Source organism: Pituophis catenifer, unplaced genomic scaffold (assembly GCF_029215685.1).
Source record: "Pituophis catenifer annectens isolate HBS135680 unplaced genomic scaffold, rPitCat1.0.hap2 SCAF_8, whole genome shotgun sequence".
NCBI classification, from domain to species: Eukaryota; Metazoa; Chordata; class Lepidosauria; order Squamata; family Colubridae; genus Pituophis; species Pituophis catenifer.
In genome coordinates this window covers 76,674,747-76,699,983 of record NW_027256888.1, presented here as the reverse complement: position 1 = coordinate 76,699,983, position 25,237 = coordinate 76,674,747, and the positions used below count along the sequence as shown (strand labels likewise).

General features: G+C 41.8%; 1 protein-coding gene across 1 annotated transcript; it reads left to right on the top strand.

The window, feature by feature from the left end:
- The first annotated feature begins 11,603 nt into the window (after window positions 1-11,603).
- LOC139320475 (C-X-C motif chemokine 11-like) lies at window positions 11,604-21,189 on the top strand. The gene is made up of 5 exons (XM_070948818.1): window positions 11,604-11,723; window positions 12,542-12,626; window positions 16,881-17,007; window positions 19,256-19,325; window positions 21,058-21,189. Exons 2-5 carry the CDS (start codon window positions 12,563-12,565, stop codon window positions 21,088-21,090), a joined length of 294 nt encoding a protein of 97 aa, XP_070804919.1. The 5' UTR covers window positions 11,604-11,723; window positions 12,542-12,562; the 3' UTR covers window positions 21,091-21,189.
- The last annotated feature ends 4,048 nt before the right edge of the window (window positions 21,190-25,237 follow it).

Here is a 25,237-nt window from a genome sequence, read left to right as displayed (position 1 = left end):
TTTCTTCGCAGAACTCCCTGTCTCCTCCTCCTCCTCCTCCTCCTCCTCTCTCTTTCTTCATAGAATTACCCACATGGGAAAAATCAAAAACCATGTTTTAAATGACTTCCTTCCTCTTTCAAAACAGCAGTGCTCAGCAGGCATTGAGGGACAACATACACCACACAAGACATACATACATACACACAATTTTCCACATGCTAAAGATTTCTGTTTAACTTTAGGGATTATATGACAGACCCCGTTCAAGGAGCCACATGCTGTACCCTTGATGTTGTTTATGGAAAGTTGAGGAAAAATGCATTGAATGTAAACATGGCCTGCTAGGTATAACTCAGCACCTAGTAATTCCATGTCTACATCCATATAGTCTCCTTGGCAAGAGCCGTTTTGGTCAAGGGGTTAAGGCACCAGGCTAGAAACCAGGAGATGGTGAGTTCTAGTCTTGTCTTAGGCACAAAAGATGATTGGGTGACTGGACCAATCACCAGGAGACTGTGAGTTCTAGTCTTAGCCATGAAAGCCAGCTGGATGATGTTGGGCCAATTCTCAGGAGACTGTGAGTTCTAGTCTCACTTTAGGCATGAAAGCCGGCTGGGTGACTTTCAGCCAATCACCAGGAGACGGTGAGTTCTAGTCCCACCTTAGGTATGAAACCTGGCTGGGTGACTTTGGACTAGTTTGTCTCACTCAGTCTCACCTCACAGGTTTGTTGTTGTGGGGAAAATAGGAGGAGGAAAGCATTTTGGATATGTCGACTGCCTTGAGTTGTTTACAAAAATAGGTGGAATATAAATTAAATAAAAATATTCTGTCAGGATGTTTGTTTGTTTGTTTGTTTATCTATTTATTTGCTGGCCTCTGGATCCTCAATACCTCTAACAGTCACATCATGATTAAAATCAAAGTTTAAAAAAGGTTAGGGTTAGAGTTAGGGTGTGGAAACACCCTGCAAAAATAGATAAAAGAACCAACGGACAAAAATGACAAACCCAATCTGTTCACAACCATCAATTAAAGCTCCTCTTTATGTGCCAGATGGAACAAGGAGATTCTAACAGCTTTCCCAAAATTCAGATGAGATGGAGCTGATTGAATCTCTGCGGAAGAGCATTCCAAAGGGTGGGATGGTTACGTACGGAGAAAGCTCCTTCTGAAGCATATCAGATAGCAGTCCCCAACGGACGGGACAGGTGGAAGACTGAAGGAGCAGGTGGTCCTTCAGATAACAAGATTGTCAAGTCTTCTTTAGCTCTTCTTTGTTTGAAGGAGTGTTTCTCCTCTTCTCCTAGCACCATTTTTATCGTAGAGACTATCTGGAGCTGTTCAATAACAGCCAGTTTAGTCTAGTGGTTATTTCTAGGCACCAGGCTAAAAACTGGGAGACAGTAAGTTCTAGTACTGGCTTAGGTATGAAACCCAATTGGGTGGCTTTGGACCAACCACCAGGAACTTGTGAGTTCCAGTCCTGCCTTAGGCATGAAAGTTGGCTGGGTGATTTTGGGCCAATCACCAGGAGCCTGTGAGTTCTAGTCCTGCCTTACGCATGAAAGCCAATTGGTTGACTTTGGGCCAATCACTAGGAGCCTGTGAGTTCTAGTCCTGCCTTAGGCATGAAAGCTGGCTGGGTGATTTTGGGCCAATCACCAGGAGCCTGTGAGTTCTAGCCCTGCCTTAGGCATGAAAGCCAATTTGGTGATTTTGGCTAATCACCAGGAGCCTGTGAGTTCTAGCCCTGCCTTAGGCATGAAAGCCAATTAGGTGACTTTGGCTAATCACCAGAAGCCTGTGAGTTCTAGTCCTGCCTTAGGCATGAAAGCTGGCTGGGTGATTTTGGGCCAATCACCAGGAGCCTGTGAGTTCTAGTCCTGCCTTACGCATGAAAGCCAGCTGGGTGATTTTGGGGCAATCACCAGGAGCCTGTGAGTTCTAGTCCTGCCTTACGCATGAAAGCCAGCTGGGTGATTTTGGGGCAATCACCAGGAGCCTGTGAGTTCTAGTCCTGCCTTAGGCATGAAAGCCAATTAGGTGACTTTGGCCAATCACCAGGAGCCTGTGAGTTCTAGTCCTGCCTTTGGCATGAAAGCCAGCTGGGTGTCCTCTCTCTCAGTCCAAATCCCCAGGGAAAATAGGAGGAGGAAGATCTGTTGCATATGTTCCCTGCTTTGAGTTATTTGTCTGTCCCCTCCAAATACTAATTTGTGACAAATAAGTATCTGTACATGAGGAGGAGGAGAAGTAGGAGTAGGAGTAGGAGTAGGAGTAGGAGTAGGAGTAGGAGTAGGAGTAGGAGTAGGAGTAGGAGGAATGATATTTCTATGATGTTCTTCCTTCTTTTCCTTCTTTCCAAATTTTGAGAGTGAGCATTTTGTCATCGTGGGATTGTTGTGTGGGCGTGCTTTCCTATGACTGTTCCTTCCCTGTAGTTACTTTCGATCAGTTTCTGGTTTGCTGTAACATCTGCTTTCGTGATGTCTCAGCCTTGGAGGCCATCCAAAGGAAGCAAAGATGACATTCAACTGATGACATACTAAGCTGATTGGGAGATGCTCATTAGGAAGGATTCAGGTAACCTGGAAAGGCAGTGGAGATGATCAGGGGATCAATGAAGAAAGATTGAAATAGCTGGTCAAGGGCCACCTTGAAAAGAGAAGGATTCAGACATGGAGGGTGTCACACAGCAGAAAATCGAGAACTGGCCTCTAATGTTCTAGACTGTGGAAAATGGAAATGAAGGAGAGGGAAGGGGAACCAGGCACTTTATAATGTTGTGAAATTGTCAAAAAGAGGGCTGTGAAAATATCTACAGACCGCTCACATCCTGGACATAAATTGTTTCAACTCCTATCCTCAAAACGACGCTATAGAGCACTGCACACCAGAACAATTAGACACAAGGACAGTTTTTTCCCGAACGCCATCACTCTGCTAAAGAAATAATTCCTTCAGCACTGTCAAACTATTTATTTATTTATTTATTTATTTATTTATTTATTTATTTATTTATTTATTTATTTATTGGTTCGATTTATATGCCGCCCTTTTCCGGAGACTCAGGGCGGCTTACAATGCGTTAAGCAATAGCCTTCATACTTTTGTATATACCTGCTTAGTAGGGCTTTCGGCCCCCCCAAGCGGTGTTCTTTTTTATACAAAGTCAGCTTATTGCCCCCACAATCCGGGTCCTCATTTTACCTACCTCGAAAGGATGGAAGGCTGAGTCAACCTTGAGCCTGGTGAGATTTGAACTCGCACTAATTGCAGGCAGCTGGTGCTACTTAAAAGCACTTTAGTCTGCTGCACCACCACAGCTCTTATTATTATTCGCTAAGTCCCAGTGGTGGGTTGCTCCCAGTTCTCTCCAGTTCTTCAGAACCGGTAGTAAAAGTGGCAGGAGGCTCTGCCCACCCGCCCGGACATCATAATTGACGATCTGCGCATGCGTGCGGTCCCGTTGCAAACCGGTAGTAAAGGTAAGTAGAACCCAGCTCTGCTAAGTCCGCATTACTATTATTATTAATCATCTCATCGTTCCTATCACCCATCTCCTCCCATTTATGACTGCATGACTGTAACTTTGTTGCTTGTATCCTTACGATTTATATTGATTGTTTCCTAGTATGATTTGATTGCTTATTTGTACTCTATGACTATCATTAAGTGTTGTACCTTATGGTATTTGACAAATGTATCTTGTCTTTTTATGTACACTGAGAGCATATGCATCAAAGACAAATTCCTTGTGTCTCCAATCACACTTAGCCCAAAAAAAATTCTACTCTCCTCTCCTCTCCTCTCCTCTCCTCTCCTCTCCTCTCCTCTCCTCTCCTCTCCTCTCCTCTACTCCACTCCACTCCACTCCACTCCACTCCATATTTTCTATTCTATTCTATTCTATTCTATTCTATTCTATTCTATTCTATTCTATTCTATTCTATTCTATTCTATTCTATTCTATTCTACTCTACTCTACTCTACTCTACTCTACTCTATTCTACTTAATCTAATCTACTCTCTATTCTACTCTATTCTACTCTATTCTACTCTATTCTACTCTATTCTACGCTACTCCACTCCACTCCACTCCACTCCACTCCATATTTTCTATTCTTCTATTCTATTCTATTCTATTCTATTCTATTCTATTCTATTCTATTCTATTCTACTCCACTCCACTCCACTCCATCCACTCCACTCCACTCCACTCCACTCCATATTTTCTATTCTATTCTATTCTATTCTATTCTATTCTATTCTATTCTATTCTATTCTATTCTATTCTATTCTACTCTACTCTACTCTACCCTACCCTACTCCACTCCACTCCACTCCACTCCACTCCACTCCACTCCACTCCACTCTAAAATTGATTTCTCTCCCAAAGGAGGCAAGTGGAAAGGAGAAAAGGCGAAACCATTAGTCACAGGATATTATGCTACAAGAACAAGGGACTACATAATAGAATAACAGAATTGGAAGGCCATTAGAAGTCTTCTAATCCAACCCCCTGCTCAAACAGGAGACCCTGGCCTATCCCAAGGATCTCCAGCCTTGGCGACTTTAAGACTTGTGGACTTCAATTCCCAGAATTCTGGGAGTTGAAGTCCACAAATCTTAATGTAGCCAAGGTTGGAGATCCTTGGGTCTCCTGCTTGAGGAAGGGGTTGGCTTATTAGGAGACCTACAAAGTCCCTCCCAACTCTGTTATTCTGTGACGTAGTCTCTTGTCAGAAGGTCACAAAAGGCAATCACATGACACACACACCTGGACATTGCAACCGTTATAAATCCCAGGCCGTTGCCAAGCCGTTTTGATCACGTGACCGCGGGAATGTTGCAAAGGCCGTGTGAAAAATGCCATTGTATCTTTGAACGGTCGCTAAATGAATTGATGGAAGGACCATCTGTATTTTGTAACACCCCAATTTATTGGAAATGCCAGCTGTTGGGAAGGTGGAATATCCGCCGGCTTTGTCAGTTCAGGCACAGAAAGATCTTGCTCTATTTCCCCAAAAGTTGCTTTTTTTCTTTTTTTCAAAGAACAAACAAACAAACAAATAAATAAATAAATAATTTTATTTCTATACCGCCCTTCTCCCGAAGGACTCAGGACGGTGTACAGCCTATTAAAAACACAAGACAGCATCAATTAAAATAGTTTAAAATTATTAAATGAATTTGGCTCAATTTAAAACCCCAGGAATTTAAAACCCAATTTAAAATTGTTATGTTGATAGCCCAGCTATTATTTTTAATTTCTATCTAGGAGAAGAGCCCTGGGAAATCTTCTGAACGTACATGCTAACACAGTGGTGAAATCCAAATTTTTTTTTACTACCGGTTCTGTGGGCGTGGCGTGGTGGGCGTGGCGTGGCTTGGTGGGAGTGGCTTGGTGGGCGTGGCAGGGGAAGGATACTGCAAAATCCCCATTCCCTCCCCACTCCTGGGGGAAGGATATTGCAAAATCTCCATTCCCACCCCACTCTGAGGCCAGCCAGAGGTGGTATTTGCTGGTTCTCCGAACTACTCAAAATTTCCGCTACCGGTTCTCCAGAACCTGTCAGAACCTGCTGGATTTCACCCCTGTGCTAACACCCACTCCTGAGACATACATTTAAATTCTACCTGGCATTTAGATTGGCAGGGAAGACCAGGACAGCGAATGTTAGCTGGTTATTCACAACAAATTCCCTGGAAAATGGCCATCTTCACTATTCCCAGCAGAAAAGAATTAGTCAAACAATTTATCTTACTTCTTTTTTCCCCCTTTCTGTTCAATCATGTCTGATTTTTGGAAACGGCCCAGACAGATCTCTGCGGACTTCCTGCCATTTTTTTCAGAAGTGGTTTGCCACGGTCTCTTTCCTAGGGTTGAGAGGAAGTGACTGGCCCAAGGTCACCAAGCTGGCTTCATGCCTACGACAAACCGGAGCTCACAATCTTCTTTCCAGCCGGATGCCTTAACCACTACAGCACATTGGCTCTCAATAGAATGGAATGGAATGGAATAGAATCGAGGTGAAAGGGACCTTGGAGATCTTCTAGTCCAGCCCTCTTCTCAAGCAGGAGAACTTATACCATCTCAGACAAGTGACTGTCCAGTCTCTTCTTAAAAACCTCCAGTGATGGAGTGCCCACGATTTCTGGTGGCAAGCTGTTCCACTGGTTAATTGTCCACACTGTTAGGAAGTTTCTCCTTAATTCCAGGTTGCTTCTCTCCTTGATTAGTTTCCATCCGTTGCTTCTTGTCCTTTCCTGAGCTGCTTTGGAGAACAGCTTGACTCCCTCTTCTTCGTGGAAGCCCCTCAGATATTGAAACACTGCTGTCATGTCACCCCTAATTCTTCTTTTCTTTAGACCTCACTAGCCAGACCCCAAAACCTGCAGCCGTTCTTCATATGGTTTAGTCTCTCCAGACCTTTAATCATCTTAGTTGCTCTTCTCTGGAACTTCTTCCCCAAGTCTCAACTTCTTTTAAGTAGTATAGTGACACCAAAATTGGTTTATTGATGAAGCTGAATCATGAAGCATGTAGTTCTGGTTGAATGAGTGGATGGATCTTTATAGGTTTTCTGTGACTTTGAAGTTTGAACTGTTCGGGGTGGGGGGTGGAGTCTTGCGCAATGAAGGAGCTTGTGTCTTTTGCTAAATGGTGGTGGGTAATTCTTATTGTGGCGAATGGCTTATGTCCTGTGTTAGATTTTTTTTTCGGGGTGAGGGGCTGCTTGCTCTAATCCTATCACTTTGCTTTTCTTAGCTGTCAAAATTGCTGTTTTGAAATATCCTGTCTTGAATGGATTTCTGCCAGGCAGTATTTGCTTTGCTTATGAATGGAGCCATTTAGATAGCGGGCCTCCTCTTTCAATAGAGCCTGGTGGCGCAGCAGACTAATAGCCTGTTATTAACATTCAGCTGCCTGCAATTACTGCAAATTTGAATCTCCCCAGGCTCAAGGTTGACTCAGAGTTCCATCCTTTCTAAGGTAGGTAAATTGAGGACCCAGTTTGTGAGGGCAATAAGCTGACTTTGTATAAATATACAAAAGTATGAAGGCTATTGCTTAATGCATTGTAAGCCGCCCTGAGTCTCCGGAGAAGGGCGGCATATAAATAAATAAATAAATAAAAAATACGCTCGTTATCTCCTTAAGCGCTGGCATCTGCTGTGGGCTATTAAGAAAGACTGGGGGGCTGCTTTCTGCCTCTAAGACCATGTTTCTCCATTGCTCCTTTGGGGAAATATAATATTCTGCCTCTTTTAATATCCCCCAAAATATTTCATTCTTCGGGGGGGGTGGGGGGGCGTGGCGGCTTCCCACAGTTGATTGATTTAACAGTTTGCCATGGTTTACTTAACAACGGCGAGGGAAAAGGTTGTAAGATTGAAACTCCCTTTACAACGGTCTGGTTTAGCAGTAGAAATTCTGGTTCTGCTTGTGGTCACAAAGGGAAGATTATCTGCATTAGAGGCTATGCCAATGTAGTAGGAGTCTGGTATTTTATTTATTTCAATTCGGATGTTGCTCAACTCCAGGCAAGTCTGGGCAAAATTTCTTGTGGTATCGGTTTCCTTAGTTGGCCTACGTCAAAGAGCTCTGACAGGATCTTTCCCTTTAAGTGGGCAAAGAAACAGTCGATTTCCCTGAAGTAATTGGCTTTCACTAGTCCTTGACTTACAACACTTCATTTAGGGACCGTCTGAAGTTACAACAGCACTGCCCATTTTGCACACTTATGACCGTTGCAGAGGCCCCATGGTGACGTGATCAAAATTTGGATGTTTTTGGCCACTGGCTGTGATGCGCTGGGAAATTGGGAGATTTAGGCAATTCAAATGAGTATAAAGATATATTGCAAGCTTAAGTGCTCTACAAGAATCTGGCCGACTAACAGATAAGGGAAATGAGCGGGAGATAAGAAGGCATTCAAGGTGGGTTTAGATCTTTTGCAGGCACGCAGAGATTTGATTTATGATGAGTTTGACCCCTCCCTCGGACTCAGTCTGCTCATGTCCTACACCGGCATGTATTTATGACGGGTAAAGTGTCCCGGGGTCATGTGATCCCCTTTTGCGACCTTCTGACAAACAATATCAATGGGGAAACTCAGATTCACGTAACAACCATGTTACTAACTTAACAGCTGCAATGATTCACTTAACAACAGTGGCAAGAAAAGTCGTAAAATGGAGCTAACGTTTCACTTAACCAATGTTTCACTTAGCAACGTAAATGTTGGGCTCGATTGTGGCCATAACTTGAAAACTACCTCTACTTAGTGTATCTCAGGCAGGCAATAAACAAGTGGATTAGCTAGATTATTATTTGGAATTATGGGACATTACTGTCTTCTTGATTCCTACCAATAAACTCTTTTTACTGTATATCACTAAATTGCCTATATCGATAGACTTTTGAAAGGGACTTTCTCGTTCAAACTTTCCCTCTTTATGTAATCGCATGATTGCACAGCTGCTCCTTTTTTTTGGTGACTGGCCCTAGGTTTATTAAATTCTATATTTCCTGCCTTCCTTTCTGCTTGTCTAGAGGGGAAAATAAATCCAGTGCAGAATATCTACATTCTCCCCCGGCAGACAGACAGACTAGGAACCATAATAAATTTTATATTTACTGGGGAAGCCTTGCTCTGGAGAATTTAAATTATACTTTCTCAGTCCCACCTGGGTTTTGAATAAAAGGATGCAAATTCTTTCAGACACACATCTGAGCTCCAATCCTATCTGTATCTAAATATTATTTATTCAAGCACAGGATACTTGAAGGGAAGAATAAAAGTCTTGCCTCTAACATCCTAGGAACTATTCACATGTGCACATAAGCCCCAGATGCTGCAGCCATCAAGGAGGAAAAACACTACTGTCAATCAAATTAGGCAGGCTCTTGGATTAAAGGGACATTTTACAGATAAAATTGAGTACAGGTAGTTCTCGATTTACAACAGTTCTTTTAGTGACCATTTGAAGCTGAAACGGCACTGAAAAAAGTGACTTATGGCCGTTTTTCGTTCTTACGACAGCATCCCTCATGGTCAGGTGATCAAAATTCCAATACTTGGGAACTGCTTCACATTTATGACCGTTGTAGTGTTCCGGGATTATGTGATCCCCTTCTGACGAGCAAAGTCAGTGGAGAAATCTACTTAACAACCGTGTTGCTAATTTAACAAGGGCAGTGATTGTCTTAAAAACAATGGCAAGGAAGGTCGTAAAATGAAGCAAAATTCATTTTACAAATGTTAGGAACAAAAATTTTGGGCTCGAGTGTGGTTGTAAGTCGAGGACTGCCTGTACAGGTAGTCCTCCACTTACGACAGTTTGTTTAGTGACCATTTGAAGTTACAACAGCACTGAAAAAAGTGATTTACGACTATTTTTCACCGTGGCAGCCTCCCCATGGTCACATGGTCAAAATTTAGATACTTGGCCACTGACTCAGATTTATGACCATTGCAGTGTCCCCGGGGTCATGTGATCCCCTTTAGCGAACTTTCTGACCATCAGAGTCAACGGGGAAGCCAGATTTCACTTAACCGTGTTACTGACTTAACATCTGCAGTGATTCACTTAACAACTGTGGCAAGGAAGGTCGTAAAATGAGGCAAAACTCCCTCAGCGAATGCCTTACTTAGCAACAGAAATTTGGGGGGCTCCATTGTGGTCGTAAGTCGAGGACTACCTGTAGAGGCGATTTGCCTTCCTTGTTAAACAGATGAAAGGCTTATGACGGTGTGGTGTCCATTTCTGAGCTTTAGAAAAATAAATATTTAACCTGGGAGAGAGAGAGAGAGAGAGAGAGAGAGAGAGAGAGAGATTTGGCAAAGGACAAAGGAAGGTTTTCCCCAAGGTTTCCACATTATACACACAACCGCATTTCAAGATAATAATTTTATTTATAGGCACTTCCTGGGTTAAGAACAAATTCCTAACTCTGCCTTTAAGTCAGATTTTATACAAGTTGGAAGTTGTGCTTACAAATCGACTGGCTGTCATTAAAAATTGTAGCTCCCCCTTGTCCTTCCTCCCCAAATGCTGAAGTTGTACCTCCAGGAACTGAGGAAGACCAACTGTATACAGGTAGTCCTTGACTTACGACCACAACCGAGCCCCAAATTTTTGTCGCTAAGTGGAACATTGGTTCAGTGAATTTTGCTCCATGTTAAGAACTTTCTTGCTACTGTTGTTAAGTGGAGCGTTGCAGTTGTTAAATTACTAACACGGTTGTTAAGCGAGTCCGGTTTTCCCAATGGCTTTGCTTGTCAGAAGGCCGCAAAAGGGAATCACATGACCCTGGGACACTACAATCGTCATCAATGTGAGTCAATTCCCAAGCGTCTGAATTTTGATCACCTGACCATGGGGGATGCTGTCGTAAGTGTGAAAAACGGTCCTAAGTAACTTTTTTCAGTGCCTTCGAACGGTCACTAAACGAACTGGTGAGGACTACCTACATTAATGATGTGTGGCCTTAGCGGTTCTTGAAAACATTGTGCCGCTTCAGTGGTTTGCTGGCTCAAGGGACACTTCAAGGTAGACCAAACTAGATTAGACTAGACTAGACTAGACTAGACTAGACTAGACTAGACTAGACTAGAATAGAATAGAATAGAATAGAATAGAATAACAGAGTTGGAAGGGACCTGGGAGGTCTTCTAGTCCAACCCCCTGCTTAGGCAGGAAACCCTACACCAGTTCAGACAAATGGTTGTCGAATCTCTTCTTAAAAACTTCCAGTGTTGGAGCATCCACAACTTCTGCAGGCAAGTTGTTCCACTGACGAATTGTTCTAGCTGTCAGGAAATTTCTCCTAAATTGCTTCTCTCCTTCATTAGTTTCCACCCATTGCATCTTGTCTTGCCTTCTGGTGCTTTGGAGAATAGCTTGACTCCCTCGTCTTTGTGGCAGAAACCCAAATTGTATAGGCCTATGCTACTTTTTTTTGAACTCTGGTGCTGGAGAAGACTCCTGCGAGTCCCTTGGACTGCAAGGCGATCCAACCGGTCAGTCCTAGAGGAGATCAACCCTGACTGCTCTTTAGAAGGCCAGATCCTGAAGGTGAAACTCAAATACTTTGGCCACCTAATGAGAAGGAAGGACTCAACTATTTCAACTACAGGGCGTCCCTGACTTACAATAACAATAAAGTCCAAATTTTATGTGGCCAAATGAGACAGTTGTTAAGTGAGTTTTGTTCTAACTTTCTTGCCACCGTTGTTAAGTGAATCAATGCAGTTGTTAAGTTAGTAATATGGTTGTTAAGTGAATCTGGCTTCCCCATTGACTTTGTTTGTCAGAAGGTCACAAAAGGTGGATCACATGATTCCGGGACCCGGCAACCGTCATAAGTATGAATCCTTTGTCAAGCATTTGAATTTTGATCACGTGACTGTGGGGATGACGGTCGTAAGTGTGAAAAACACTCATAAGCCACTTTGTATAATGCTGTTGTAACTTTAAACAGTCACTGTACGAATTCACGGACTACCTGTATTTTTCAGTGTATGAAAAAAAAATACTTAAAATTATAAAAACTAATTCTTTTCTTTTATTATTTAATATCAATATTTATTTATTTCTCTTGGCTGAAAACCAGGAAAATTGGTGGCACAGCAGACTAAAGCACTGTTATTAACATCAGCTGCCTACAATTACTGCAAGTTCAAATCTCACCAGGCTCAAGGTTGACTCAGCCTTCCATCCTTTCTACGGTAGGTAAAATGAGGACCCAGATTGTGGGGGCAATAAACTGACTTTGTGTAAATATACAAAAGGATGAAGGCTATTGCTTAACGCATTGTAAGCCGCCCTGAGTCTCCGGAGAAGGGCGGCATATAAATCAAATTAAAAAAAAAAAATTGGAGCCAATGAGAGCAATTGGACCAGTATTTTTTTAAAAAACGTAACAGCTTTAAATTGTGTAGACTTCACCGGAATGAGAATAAACAGGTGAATTAAACTGAGCCAACAGTCTTGATTCATACTTTGTGCCAGACCGTGGTTTTTTTTAGCGACAATGTTTTGAATAAAACACAAACCACCGAGTTCGCACGGCCCTAATCCAAACCGCATCCTATCTTAGAATATCAAAATTCCAAACATTGCGATCATCCGCAATTTAAATGAATAGGAAAGATTGCTGCTCTCTCTCTCTCGGGCCGATTGTCGATTCTACGATACCGTAGAAATCCCTGCACACAGCTTTCTTGGCGACAAAAGAAATAAGAAAAAAAACGGGGGGGAAAAGGAAGAAGTGGAGGGAAAGAGTAGAACGAAAAGCGAAGCGCAGTTTGTGTTTGTATGTTTGTTTGTTTTTGGAAAACAGAAATTGCAGTACACAATTAAGTGTGGGTGTGTGCTTGGGTCAGGACCCACAAAATGATTTGTTTGCTAAGGTAAAAAAAATGAATTGGGAAGTGAAAGTGAGTAGGATGGGAATTCCCTGAAGACTATCAGTGGGTGAATTCAGGCAATAAATTAGTTGTTCACCGGGGTAAGAACATCTCTTCTCTGTCTGGATCACAAGCAGGAAAGGGGACACAAAGCAGAGATGACCCAACAAGCTTTCTTCACCGTCCTTGTTCTTCTGGTTTGCTGCGGGGCTCTCATACAAGGTAAAATAATGAACTGGTTATCTTTTTTGGTTCTAGAAGGGAGGCATTTCCAAGCTCACCCATCCCCAGATTTTCAAGACCCCACTTTCCTGTTTCTTCTACTTCTCGCTCCTTCGTCCTTCGTGCAACTTCCTTTCATATCCTGGTGTAACCTTTTTGTAACCTAGAAATAAGGAGAAATTTCCTGACAGCGAGAACATTTAATCTGTGGGACTGATTTGCTTCCAGAAGTTGTGGTTGCTCCAACATTAGAGGTTTTTTTTCAAGAAGACAGGCGACAGCCCTTTGCCCTGAAAGGGTCTCCTAAGGGGTTGGACTAGAAGACCTCCAAGGTGCCTTCCGAACTCTTGTTATTCTTGTTATTCGGGGACTCCTTCCTCTATTCCTAGTCCTCTGGAACGTCTGTTTCTGGCTTCGAAGTGGGGGGAAACAGAATTAAAAGGATCTGGGTTGGGAAAATAAGATTTGCTTTATGGGAACAGGGTCAAGAGAAGGCAGCTGTGGAGTCCACTAGACTAGAGGAATGTCTTAATGGGTGAAAACATGCATGAAATGGAATCTGTGTGATTTATTTGTCGCCTCTGTCTGAGAAATTCTCAATTTCAAGGTTCCTGGTTTGATTTTTCCCTAATCAAGCAAGATAATTTTGCCTATCATCTTTATCTTTCTTTCCTTCTTTCTTTCTTTCCTTCTTTCCTTCTTTCCTTCTTTCCTTCCTTCCTTCCTTCCTTCCTTCCTTCCTTCTTTCTTTCTTTCTCTCTCTCTCTCTCTCTCTTTCTTTCTTTCTTTCTTTCTTTCTTTCTTTCTTTCTTTCTTTTTCTGTCTGTCTTTCTCTCTCTCTCTCTCTCTCTCTCTCTCTCTCTCTCTCTCTCTCTCTCTCTCTCTCTCTCTCTCTCCCTTCCTCCCTCCTTCCCTCCCTCTCCCCCCTCTTTCTCCTGTTCTCTCCTCTCCTACAATATAGAATTAGAATAACAAACTTGGAAGGGACCTTGAAGGTCTTCTAGTCCAACCCCCTGCTTAGGCAGGAAACCCTACACGACTTCAGACAAATGGTTATCCAACATCTTCTTAAAAACTTCCAGTGATGGAGCATTCACAACTTCTGGAGGCAAGTTGTTCCACTGATTCATTGTTCTGTCAGGAAATTTCTCCTTAGTTCTAAGTTGCTTCTCTCCTTGATTAGTTTCCACCCATTGCTTCTTGTCCTGCCCTCAGGTGCTTTTGAGAATAGCTTGACTCCCTCCTCTCCTCTCCTCTCCTCTCCTCTCCTCTCTTCTCTCTAAATTGAGGCCAATCTTATTTCCATATGGATGATTTTTCCAAAGAAGGAGCCACCCCAAAGAAGGCCCTTCTTCTTGGCCCCACTAGATGAATCTCCTTAAGAGAGGGGGAAAACTGAAGGGAAAAAAAGATTAAATGAAATAGTAGAGAAGATCCAAATCTTCCAGATATGTTGGACAATAATTTGAAGCATATTTATTCACCATAACTATGGTGGCTGGGGTGACGGAGCATGGAGGTTATAATCCAACAGATTGGAAAGCACCAGGCTGGAAAAGGTTAGTGCAGAGTCAAGCTAGATTTCCAACATCCCTCATCCCTTTGTCTGAGTGCCAGTTTGGTGCCGTGGTTAAGACACCAGGCTAGCTACCAGGAGGCTGTGAGTTCCAGTTCTGCCTTACTTCTCTTAGTATAATCACAGGATTTTCATTTTTTCATTTTTCATTTTATTTAATTTGTATACCGCCCTACTCCCGAAGGACTCAGGGCGGTGAACAGGCACAGGATAAAACACATAGAATACAAAAATTTAAGACCAGAAGTAAAATCGAATTAAATCAATTTAGCCCAAGACAAATTTAAAACCCCAAATTAAAATTTACATTAAAAAGAGAATGGGAAAGGTTAGGCCAGACCAGCCTGGTGAAATAAAAAGGTCTTGAGAGAGCGGCGGAAGGTGCGTAGATCCAGGATCATCCGTATCTCCGGGGGGAGCTTGTTCCAGATAAAAATCCATTAAAATTATTAAATATTTTGGCCGAAAACAAATTTAAAACACCCAATTTATAAAACAGATTAAAACGATTTAAAAATTTAAAAGGGAGAGTTAGGCCAGGCCAGCCTGCTGAAATAAAAATGTTTTGAGAGCACGACGAAACATGCGCAGATCCGGGATCCTCCGTATCTCCGGGGGGAGCTCGTTCCAGATGGTAGGTGCCCCCACAGAGAAGGCTCTCCCCCGGGGGCCACCAGCTGACATTGTTTGGCCGACGGCACCCGGAGGAGTCCCTCTCTGTGAGAGCGTACCGGCCGGTGGGAGGCCGTTTGTGGCAGCAGGCAGTCCCGTAAATAACCAGGCCCTAAGCCATGGAGCGCTCTAAAGGTGGTAACCAAAACCTTGAAGCGCACCCGGAAGACCCCCGGGAGCCAGTGATGATTGTGAGAGTGGGAGCAAGCATATGCGTCACCTTACACGTCTTAGAAAAAAAGAGAGGAAGCAATTGCAATGGAGTAAAACGGAGAATACGCTTTGAATGAGCACATACACCAACCCCACATAGCCAACCAAAAATTTATTTGTGTGGCTGGCAAGAAAACCTTCCCATACATTACACCAGTGTTTTTCAACCTCTGCGGTATTCAGATGAGGAATTTGGGAGTTGAAGTCCACTCATCACAGTACAGAACAACAGAACTGGAAGGGGTCTTGGAGGTCTTCTCATCCAACATCATGCTCAGGAAGGAAACCCTATACCTGTGATGGTGAACCTATGTCATGCATGCCACAGGTGGCACACATAACCATATCAGTGGGCACGCGAGCTCAGCTCCAGCACGCATGTGTGCACTGGTTTTCAGGCCTTCTGGGCCCACCGGAAGTTGGCCAGTGGGCCGTTTTTGCCCTCCCCAGACTCCTAGAAAGGCTCTGGAGCCTGGGGAGAGAGAAAAATGGGCCCACCAGACCATCGCGTGCCAGGAGCGCGGGAAGTGGGGGGGGTTGCACACACATGCATGGGGGACTGGATGCATAAAATTATGGGTATGGGCACGCAACCTCCCCCCCCCCGTGCTTCCCCGACTCCTGGCACACAATAGCAAAAAGGTAGCCATTACTGCCCTACACCATTTCAGACAAATTGTTATCCAGTCTCTTCTTTAAAAACTTCCAATGTTGGAGCATTCACAACTTCTGGAGGCAAGTTGTTCCACTGATTAATTGTTCTAACTGTCAGGAAATTTCTCCTTAAATGGTTGCTTTTCTCCTTGATTAGTTTCCATCCGTTGCTTCTTGTTCGACCTTGAGGTGCTTTGGAGAATAGGTTGACCCCCTCTTCTTTGGCCTGTTAAATACTGGAAGACTGTTATCATATCACCCCATTCATTCCTTACTTTCACTTTTTTTCAGTTACTTATTTCTTTTCTTTCTTTCCCTGCCTTTTCTTTTTTAAAGAATGTCTTTTTCTATCCTTTTAAAAATTCTGGATGTGTTGTGCCTATGTGTCTTGAAAAAGCAGCAAAGGTATGGGACTTTAACTTAGCCTATTTTCCATATTCCATAACCCCATGTTAGAAGAAACCCCGCCTAGAGAATGAAATATTTTGACGGATATTAAAGAGGCAGAATATTATATTTCCCCAAAGGAGAAATAGAGAAAAATCTTAACAAAGGCAGAAAGCAGCCCCATCGCTTCAAGCAGAAGCTTCAAGTCTTTCAGAATGCAGATTTTATATCCATTCAGAAAGATTGGGCCAGTCTATTCATAAACAAACACCTTCAGCCGCAGCTCCAGTTGATGGGATTAAGAATTTACATCCCCCCACCCAAATTCTAAGGGCATGACCTTTAGGATGTAATAAGATTAACCCATCACCATTAGAATAGCAAAAGACACAAGGCTCACTGCATTGCACAAACCCCCTGGAGCGTCTCAATCACCAAACCCCAGAACCCTACGAAAATCCATCCATTCACTCAGCAATTTTGTCAGCCACCCCAAAAACATTCTGCTGTCACTGAAGTATCTGGAAACCAAATAAACAGGGACCTCCTTTTCCATGTGGTCTGCATTTGATTTCCAGCATCTTTCTCCCAGCTTGGAACCAGACTGGATTTTTCTTCCAATACTCCGGTCTGCGGAAAAATCTCTCTCCACAGAACTGGACCCAGGGGTACCCAAAAGGTTGGGGGCCTCTGCCTTAGATGATTGTGACTGAGGGGTGAAGAACTTACTTTTTCTAAATGATCCCTTGCAGGATTGCCCACCTCTAGCCGGGAGCGCTGTTTATGCAAAAGATCAGGAATGTTGTCTGTGAACATGGAACGTGTGGTGAAAGTCGAGTACCACAAGTCAACCACCAGCTGTGGACATGAGGAACTGCTGTAAGTAGCTGAGCCGAATCCTGCTGCCTTCTCCTGTTGAAGCTATTGAATTGCTTTCTAGGTAGTCCTCGATTTACGACCACGAACGAGCCCAAAATTTCCATTGCTCAGCAAGATGGTTCTTACTTCTCCCCCTTTATGACCCTTTTTGCCACAGTTGTTAAGTGAATCCCTGCAATTGTTCAAGTTAGCAACACCCTTGTAAAAGAGAATGCCTATGGACTTTGCTTGTCAGACGGTCGCAAAAAAAGGGGATCATGTGACCCCGGGACATTGCAGCTGTCATAAGTACATGCCAGTTGCCAAATGCTGGGATTTTGATCATGTGACCACAGGAATGTTTTGGGGTTTTTTTGTTTTTTGTTTTTTGCTGAAACAAAGAGGAACAATTAACTTGCAGTCTAGGGGTTTGAGGATTAGAAAGTGTAGACTATGGAAAGAAGGAAACTGTGTTGTAACCTTTGAGAGAGAGACTAAGATGTAAATAAATGTAACTGCTGTTAAAAAGGTTGGAAACTACCTTATAACCTTCTCTTTCTCTTTCCCTTTCCTTTTCCTTTTGCCTTTCCCTTCCTTATTTGCACTTTTTTCAGTTACTTATTTCTTTTCTTTCTTTTCCGTACATCTTCTTTTCTTTTTTTTAAAAAATGTATCTTTTTATCCTTTTAAAAATTCCGTTTGTGGGTGCCTACCGGTATGTATCTTGAAAAACCAGCAAAGCTATGGGACTTTGAACCTAGTCTATTTTCCATATTCCATATCCCCCATGTTAAAGCAAACCTTAATGCCACTGTTTGTATGTATCTGCAAAAGTACACTGCTCAAAAAAATAAAGGGAACACAAGCAGAAGACATCCGAGATCTGAACGAATGAAATAGCCTTATTAAATACTTTGTTCGTTACATACAGTAGTTTTGTGTTCCCTTTAGTTGTTTGAGCAGTGTATAAACTACTGTATGTAACGAACAAAGTATTTAATAAAGCTGTTTCATTCATTCAGATCTCGGATGTCTTCTGCTTGTGTTCCCTTTATTTTTTTGAGCAGTATATATAGGATTCTCTCTGTGTGTCTCTGTCTCTCCTTCTCTCCCTCTCTCTCTCTCTTTCTCTCTCTCTTTCTTCAAAAGTTGTCCTATGCATACAGTAGAGTGCCTTTTTCTGTCCCCAAATGGTGCGGCCTCAGAGCTGCTGAGTGGAGGGTGGAAGGTGGGTAGTCTCAGAATAGTTTGGGATTCATAGCCCCCAGCCCCAGTTTTCTGCCCTGCATAGATTCTTAGTACTTTGTCCTGTCGTTCCTTGTCTCCCACTTAACTCGCAGTCTGTGAGACAGATAGGAAAGCCCCCACACATACACACATACATACGCACACACAGGATCAATGCTCTTGCAGGCAAACAACAGTTTTACAACACTGCCTCCTAAATCTGCAGCATGATCCCTGCGTCAAAAGAGAACCGGTTTCCTATCCTCTGACAGATAAATAAAGGGATCATAAGTCAAACCACCTGATTCAAAAACAAAACTTGAAAGCAACTAAAATTCATTTCCTTGCTTTCAATGGTCACACAGCTGTTTATTTTGTTCTGTTCATACAATACACGGTATGACCATAAAACCACGGCAGACCATAAAATAATTAGTTCACACAACAGCTGGCACAGACAAAAGTAAACTTCAGAAATAAGAAAGTGCTTGTTGCCAACAATCAAATGTCTAATTGTAAATTCATGGTGTGAAGCACACATCCATATCTCAGTTAGAATAAATCCTTCCAAGGACTCCTGTTGGGATCTCCTGGAATTTTTCAAATTTTTTTATTGATCACATCCTGAAATCAGGATGGGAACAAGATGATCTTAGCTCCTTTACGTGTCCTAGTAGCCAGGATGTCTAGCTGGGATTTTTAGAAATTCCAAAGTTTCCCCCCCCCCCAGAGGGTTATTATGGAAATCTTGCATATGGTTTCCCCAGTTACGCCTTAGGTCTTCCTCGTTTGAGGTCAACAGTTGTGGGTATGTTGAGTTTGACAATCTGGAGAGGTAACAGTAACAAGTTGGAAGGGACCTTGGAGGTCATCTAGTCCAACCCCCTTCTCACACAGGAGACCTATACTAGAGATTCGAACGGTGTTGAAAGGCAGGTGAATGGGCTTCAAAACAGTTGCACTGATAGTCAATTAATGATGAATGTTAATAACATCAAACAATCCTTTTGTCTAATTTGGTCTCTAATTTGTATATATGCAGAGTGTTCCTTAGAAACAACCGAAGACGCTGTCTGAACTTGAATGGGGACCAAGGCAGGAGAATTAAACAGGTAAGCAAAGCAGTGATCATTTTGATGAACCTTTGGCTGTGTTAGTGTTTTTCTAAGGACCAATAAATCAAGCTGGAATGAGGAAAGAAATCTTTTTTCAACTGTTTATCCCTGTGCAAATTCCCTCACGCTTGGGAATCGAGCATCCTGAGTAAAAATTGGCTCAGATTTTTATAAAAATAAAAATCTGAGCCAATTTGTAAAAAATGGCTCAGATACACTAACCTTTCTTCATTCTTTACCACATGTCAGTCTCTGTGATTTCCTTCACAAGGTTAGGGTTCACCCTTAGTTGATCATGTTGGTCATATTTAGTACAAAATTACTCATAGGAGGTCCTTGAAACATTATGAATCTTATCTCTTCGCCAGACGTCTATGGAGATTCTTGGTCATTCAGGTCATAGTTGTTTGAAAGGTGCTTTTTCAAAAGGCAACTGTTTTTTCCTTGAGGAAGAAGTCTCGCTTCTCATCCAAGAAGCTCCATCAGACGATGAAGACCAGACAACTACAAAGAAATAGATTCCTTCCATCCCACCACCATAATCCTTTTCAGAACCTATCCTCCACCATCCAGCCAGAACTTTAATCAGTTCTAACTTTGGGTGGCCCGTTATTCTACATAATTGGATTAATTCCTGATAGACTTGATCTTCAAAACAACCCTTGAGACCTTTTCTTAGGAATGGGATTCCTTTCCCCTAGAAGTTAACACTTTTGGTGTTGCTTTCTCTAGGATTTAAAGGGGACTTTCCCTATTTTGAAGGATTCCCTTATTTTATATTCTTCGTCATATTATATGCTTAAGCTATCATCAAGCTAAGCCATAGGAAGAACAGTATATAGGAACTGGGTATGTCTAGTTTAATGAAAAGAAGGGCTGGGGATGACATGATAGCAGTCTTCCAATATTTGTGGGGCTGCCACAAAGTAAAGAATACGGTGTCAACCTATTCTCCAAAGCACCTCAAGGCGGGACAAGAAGCAATGAATGGAAACTAATCAAGGAGAGATGTAACCTAGAATTAAACAGACATTTCCTGATAGTAAAGACAATTAACCTCCAGAAGTTGTGGGTGCTTCAACACTGGAGGTTATTAAAAAGAGGGTGGACAATTATTTTTCTGAAATTGTATAGGGTCTCTGATTAAGCAGGGGGTTGGACTAGAAGACCTCCAAGGTCCCTTCCAACTCTGTTATTCTATCAGTCAGAACACAAAGCCGAAGGATTTTAGAAGAACATCATCAACTTTCAATGCAATCTTTTGTAGGTTGAGAAAATCTAATCAAGTTTCTATTTTATTTATTTATTTATTTATTTTGTCGAGTACAAATTAGATAATATATATAAGTATAAGCATGAACTGAATACATAAAATGAATACAATTAAAGGGAACATTAGGACAGGGACGGAAGGATTTCTGGTGCTCTTATGCACGCCCCTTACAGACCTCTTAGGAATGGGGTGAGGTCAACAGTAGACAGTTTTAGGTTAAAGTTTTGGGGGTTTTGGGATGAGACCACAGAGTCAGGTAGTGCATTCCAGGCATTGACCACTCTATTACTGAAGTCATATTTTCTGCAATCGAGTTTGGATCGGTTCATTTTAAGTTTGTATCTATTGTGCGCTTGTGTATTGTTGTGGTTGAAGCTGAAGTAGTCATTGGCAGGTAGGACATTGTAGTGGAATAATCAGTATGCTTAGGTCATACTTCCTATGCTTTCTTTACAGGCAATTATGGAAGAAAAAAATGCCAACCAATGAAGTTCAAGCTGAGTTTTAGAGAAGCTGCTTCATAAATGATTCACTTCCTAAAGACACGTAATCAGTTTCTGAAGGATTCATAATCGTTGACATCCACGTTGGAAGCCAACAGCGTTATTCTTATCAAGCTGCTGGGGTTTAGAAGTTAAGCCCAAGCACTTCCCATAGGAATTCATTAAAACAAGTACAAGAGGGATGCAATGAGTTGAAATGTCTGTGATTTTCTTTTGATTTTGACATCTCTGACCATAGAAGATGTTCATTCTTCCAAATCAGACAAGCCAGGACAATGTGATACAGGCACCCTTCATTCCTGAATATTTTATGCTTGTTACACCAATGCAGATGGTCCTTGACTTATAACCACAACTGAGTCCAACATTTCCGTTGCAAAAGCAAGACCATTAAAAATGAGATTTACTTCATTTTACGACCTTTCTTGCACAGTGCTTAAGTGAATTCACTGCAGCTGTTAAGTTAGTAACACGGATTTCGAATCTGGCTTCCTCCTTGACTTTGCTTATCAGAAGGTTGCAAACCAGGATCATATGACCTTGGGACACTGCACCCGTCATAAATTTGAGTCAGTTGTCGAGCAACCTAATTTTGATCACGCGAGTTGCTGCAGCAGTCTTGAATCTGAAAATTATCCCTGCTTTCAGAGCCGTTTTAACTTGAAAAGAAATTAGTTGGTGGCCCAGTAGCTAAGACACTGAGCTTGTCGATCAGAAAGGTCGGCAGTTCGGCGGTTCGAATCCCTAGTACAGGTCTCCTGTGTGAGCAGGGGGTTGGACTAGATGACCTCCAAGGTCCCTTCCAACTTTGTTACTGTTTATCTGAATTTTAATCATGGGGATGTACAATGGTTGTAAGTGTAAAACATTGATCATAAGTCTGTTTTTTTCAGTGCCATTGTAACTAAATGAATGGTTGTAAGTCACGGACTACCTATATGTCATGCCCGTTAATACCATTATAGGCTTCCATTCCTGATTATGTTCTGTGTGTGTTGTAATGTTGCAGTCCAAGCTTTATCATTTTTTAGTAGCGTTGCAATTTTGTATGTAAGTCGAAGAATGGAGCCCGTGGCACCATAACACACCATACCTCCCATTGAGTCCTCTGTGGGCATTTATGTATATAGTCTACTATAGTTAAAGAGAATATTTCTTCAATATTTCAATAAATGTCATTCTGCTATTCTCTGTCTGACTTTTATTCACACAGTATGTCCTCAAAATACATTTAACCTGATTGCTGAATAAACTCAAATCCTTTGGTTGTCACACACTCAAACGATAGATTTACCAAACTGGCTGACTTACACAACCAACACATCTGACACACAAAAAAAGCTTTGCCCTTGTAGAAATCTAACATCCAAATCGGTATCTGATTTTGTTCAAAGTATAGTGCTTGCATTTTTCAACCAATATAAAATCTCAGGCACAAATCTGACACGATTTTAAATGTGTGTGTTTGTATTTCACTTGCAGTATATTTTTGGTTGAAAAATTTCATCATCTGACAACTGAGGCATCTGCAAGATTTTTTTTTTTAAAAAAAAAAAATCAAGATGGCGGCCACAAAGTGATCAAAGCCGCCATCTTGACATTTTTTACCTCAGCTAAAGAAGTGATCAAAAATTAGGAAATGGTGCATGGACCTTCTTTTCTTTTTGTGAAGCTAGCTCAAGAAATGTTTCTCTTTTGAAGCTGGATTTGGCACAGAGTGGGCTTAAGAGTCGCAGGCTGGGGAAAATAAAAGTATGAAAAATAAAAGACAAAAACGTAATTTGTCTTTTATTGCAATTTGCACTGAATTTGAATCCCATTGCACTGAATTGCAAATTATTGCAATTTGCAATTTGCACTCAGTTTGCACTGAGCTGAAGAACCTAAGATACATATTTTAGCTCATGCTAAAAGAAAACAAGGCTTTTCGGAACTGTGCACGATTAAATTAGCTCTCAATCTCTGCGGACTCATTTTGTATCTTCAAAAATGGGATGAATTCAAGAAAAAAAATTTCTATTATGCTCTTTTTAATCTCTGTTTCTGAGGGAAGTTTCTCCTCACTGGACATAAATCAGAGCTTTGGGGATTAGAAGGTATTTTTCAGTTTATGAAAAAAATGCAAAAAATTATAAGAACTAATACTTGGATTGGATTGGATTATTTAATATAAATGATATTTATTTATTTTATCTTGGCTTAAAACCAGGAAAATTGGAGCCAAGGAAAGCAATCAGAGCAGTATTTTTCAAACTTGGCAACTTTAAGATGTGTGGACTTCACTTGAAAAACAGTGAACTTAAATAAAGAAGTGAATTGAACTGAGCAACTGTCAGCGTTCCAATTTATGGTTTTCCCCAGCTCTGACATGAATGAGAGAAAGAGAAGCCTTGTTATAATGCTGGGATGAACCTTCACCTAGTTTCCTTTAGCCTGGTAGATAAAGTCACCTAGGTGATGGAGGGAGGGGGGAAATTCTTGTGACTGTAAAGAGCTGGGATGAAGAGATGGATCTGGACGATGGCCAATGAGACACTGGGAAATAATGAGCGGAAAGGGAGGGGTTTGGAAGGGGGTGCCAGTTCTGGCTGCACATGAGTTCAGGAATGACGTTTATTCTAAAGATTTGAGTTAAGAGATATATCTATGGGGGTGGAGGAAATGGGCAGACTATGAGTTGAATAAATGTTAAATTAGGATTTATTATATAGTTTTATAGTGGAAAGTTGCTTTGAAATGTTATATTAATACAAAAAAAAGATTTGACTTAAGAGATATATGTATGGGGGAGGAGTAAAAGAGTAGATCATGAGTAGAAATTGTTAAATTGGGGGATATAATAATATTACTATGCTAAATTAGGAGTTATTATATAATGTTATAGTAGAATGTTATTCCAAAATGTATAGTATAAGGGGGATATAATAATATTATTAGAAAGAAAGGGTCAGCATATGGGGAATGGAGCAAGGGGATGGTAAAGTATTATATAATCTGTTATGAATTTGGGTTGTACCCTGAAGAAGCCACAGGGGGAGGGGAGGGCGAGGGGGGGTTAGGGAGGAGGGGGGAGAAAAGGGAGAAAAATTTGTATTTGAAAAACTTTTTCAATAAAAAAAAAAAAGGAATGACGTTTATTCTTAAATAAAAGAAAAGATTCATCAAAGACTTTACGTTTGGGAATGAAATTTATTTGAGATAACACCGAAACCTGACAGCAACGAGTCTTGATTCCTGCTTTGTGCCAAACCATTTAACTACAATGTTTTGAATAAACCACAAACAAACCATTGGGTTCACACGGTGTAATCCAAAACGCATCCTAGTTTAGAATATCAAATTTCCAAATATTGGATCATCAGCCTTTTAAATACTATAAAAGACACTGGTCTGTCAAGCCAATGGCTGTTGTGGTCCGCCAGCAGCCTGCGGAGCTGGCAGCGGAGTCGGACAGTGAGGAGGCTGGGGAGGAACACGGACAAGTGTTGGAGTCTGGGGAAGGCCCAGACGAGGGCTCTGTGTCGGAGGCAGAGATGGGGCCAGGGCCATCGGGGAGTGATGTGCAGAATCTGGAGCCTCCAGAGGCTGACAACAGAGAGGCAGAGGAACAGGAGGAGCCTGTTCCTAGTGCACATATGAGAAGAGTTGCCAGAAGGCAAGAGCAGCTAAAGCAAAGAGGACAACTCAGGAGTAAAGCCAAGAGATGATTGGCCCCTCCCATAAGGCTTAAAAGACCAGCAACGGCTCTTGGGTTTTTTGTCGGAAAACAACGTTGATAGATTTGTTTCTTGTCTTGCTGCATTTATTTCTTGTTGGCCTCTTCTGCTTCTGAACTTTTGCCAAGAAAAGCCTTTGGCAGGTTGCCAAAGTAGACCAAGGTTGGTGATAAGGCTGAAGAATTGTGTTATGAAGAATTTGTTTTGAATTAGTTTGCACTACGCTGAGAATGAGTTAATTCTCAGCTGTTCTAATAAAATCTGTTTGTTTAGAAGTGATGGCGTCTGATAATACCTACTTGGGCCTCGGTCACAACAATGGCCGAAGGATTCCATAGAAATGCCTGCACAATTTTCTTGGCATTCAAATTAGGAAAAAGGCAAAAGAAAGAAGTGGAGGGAAAATGTAGGATTAAA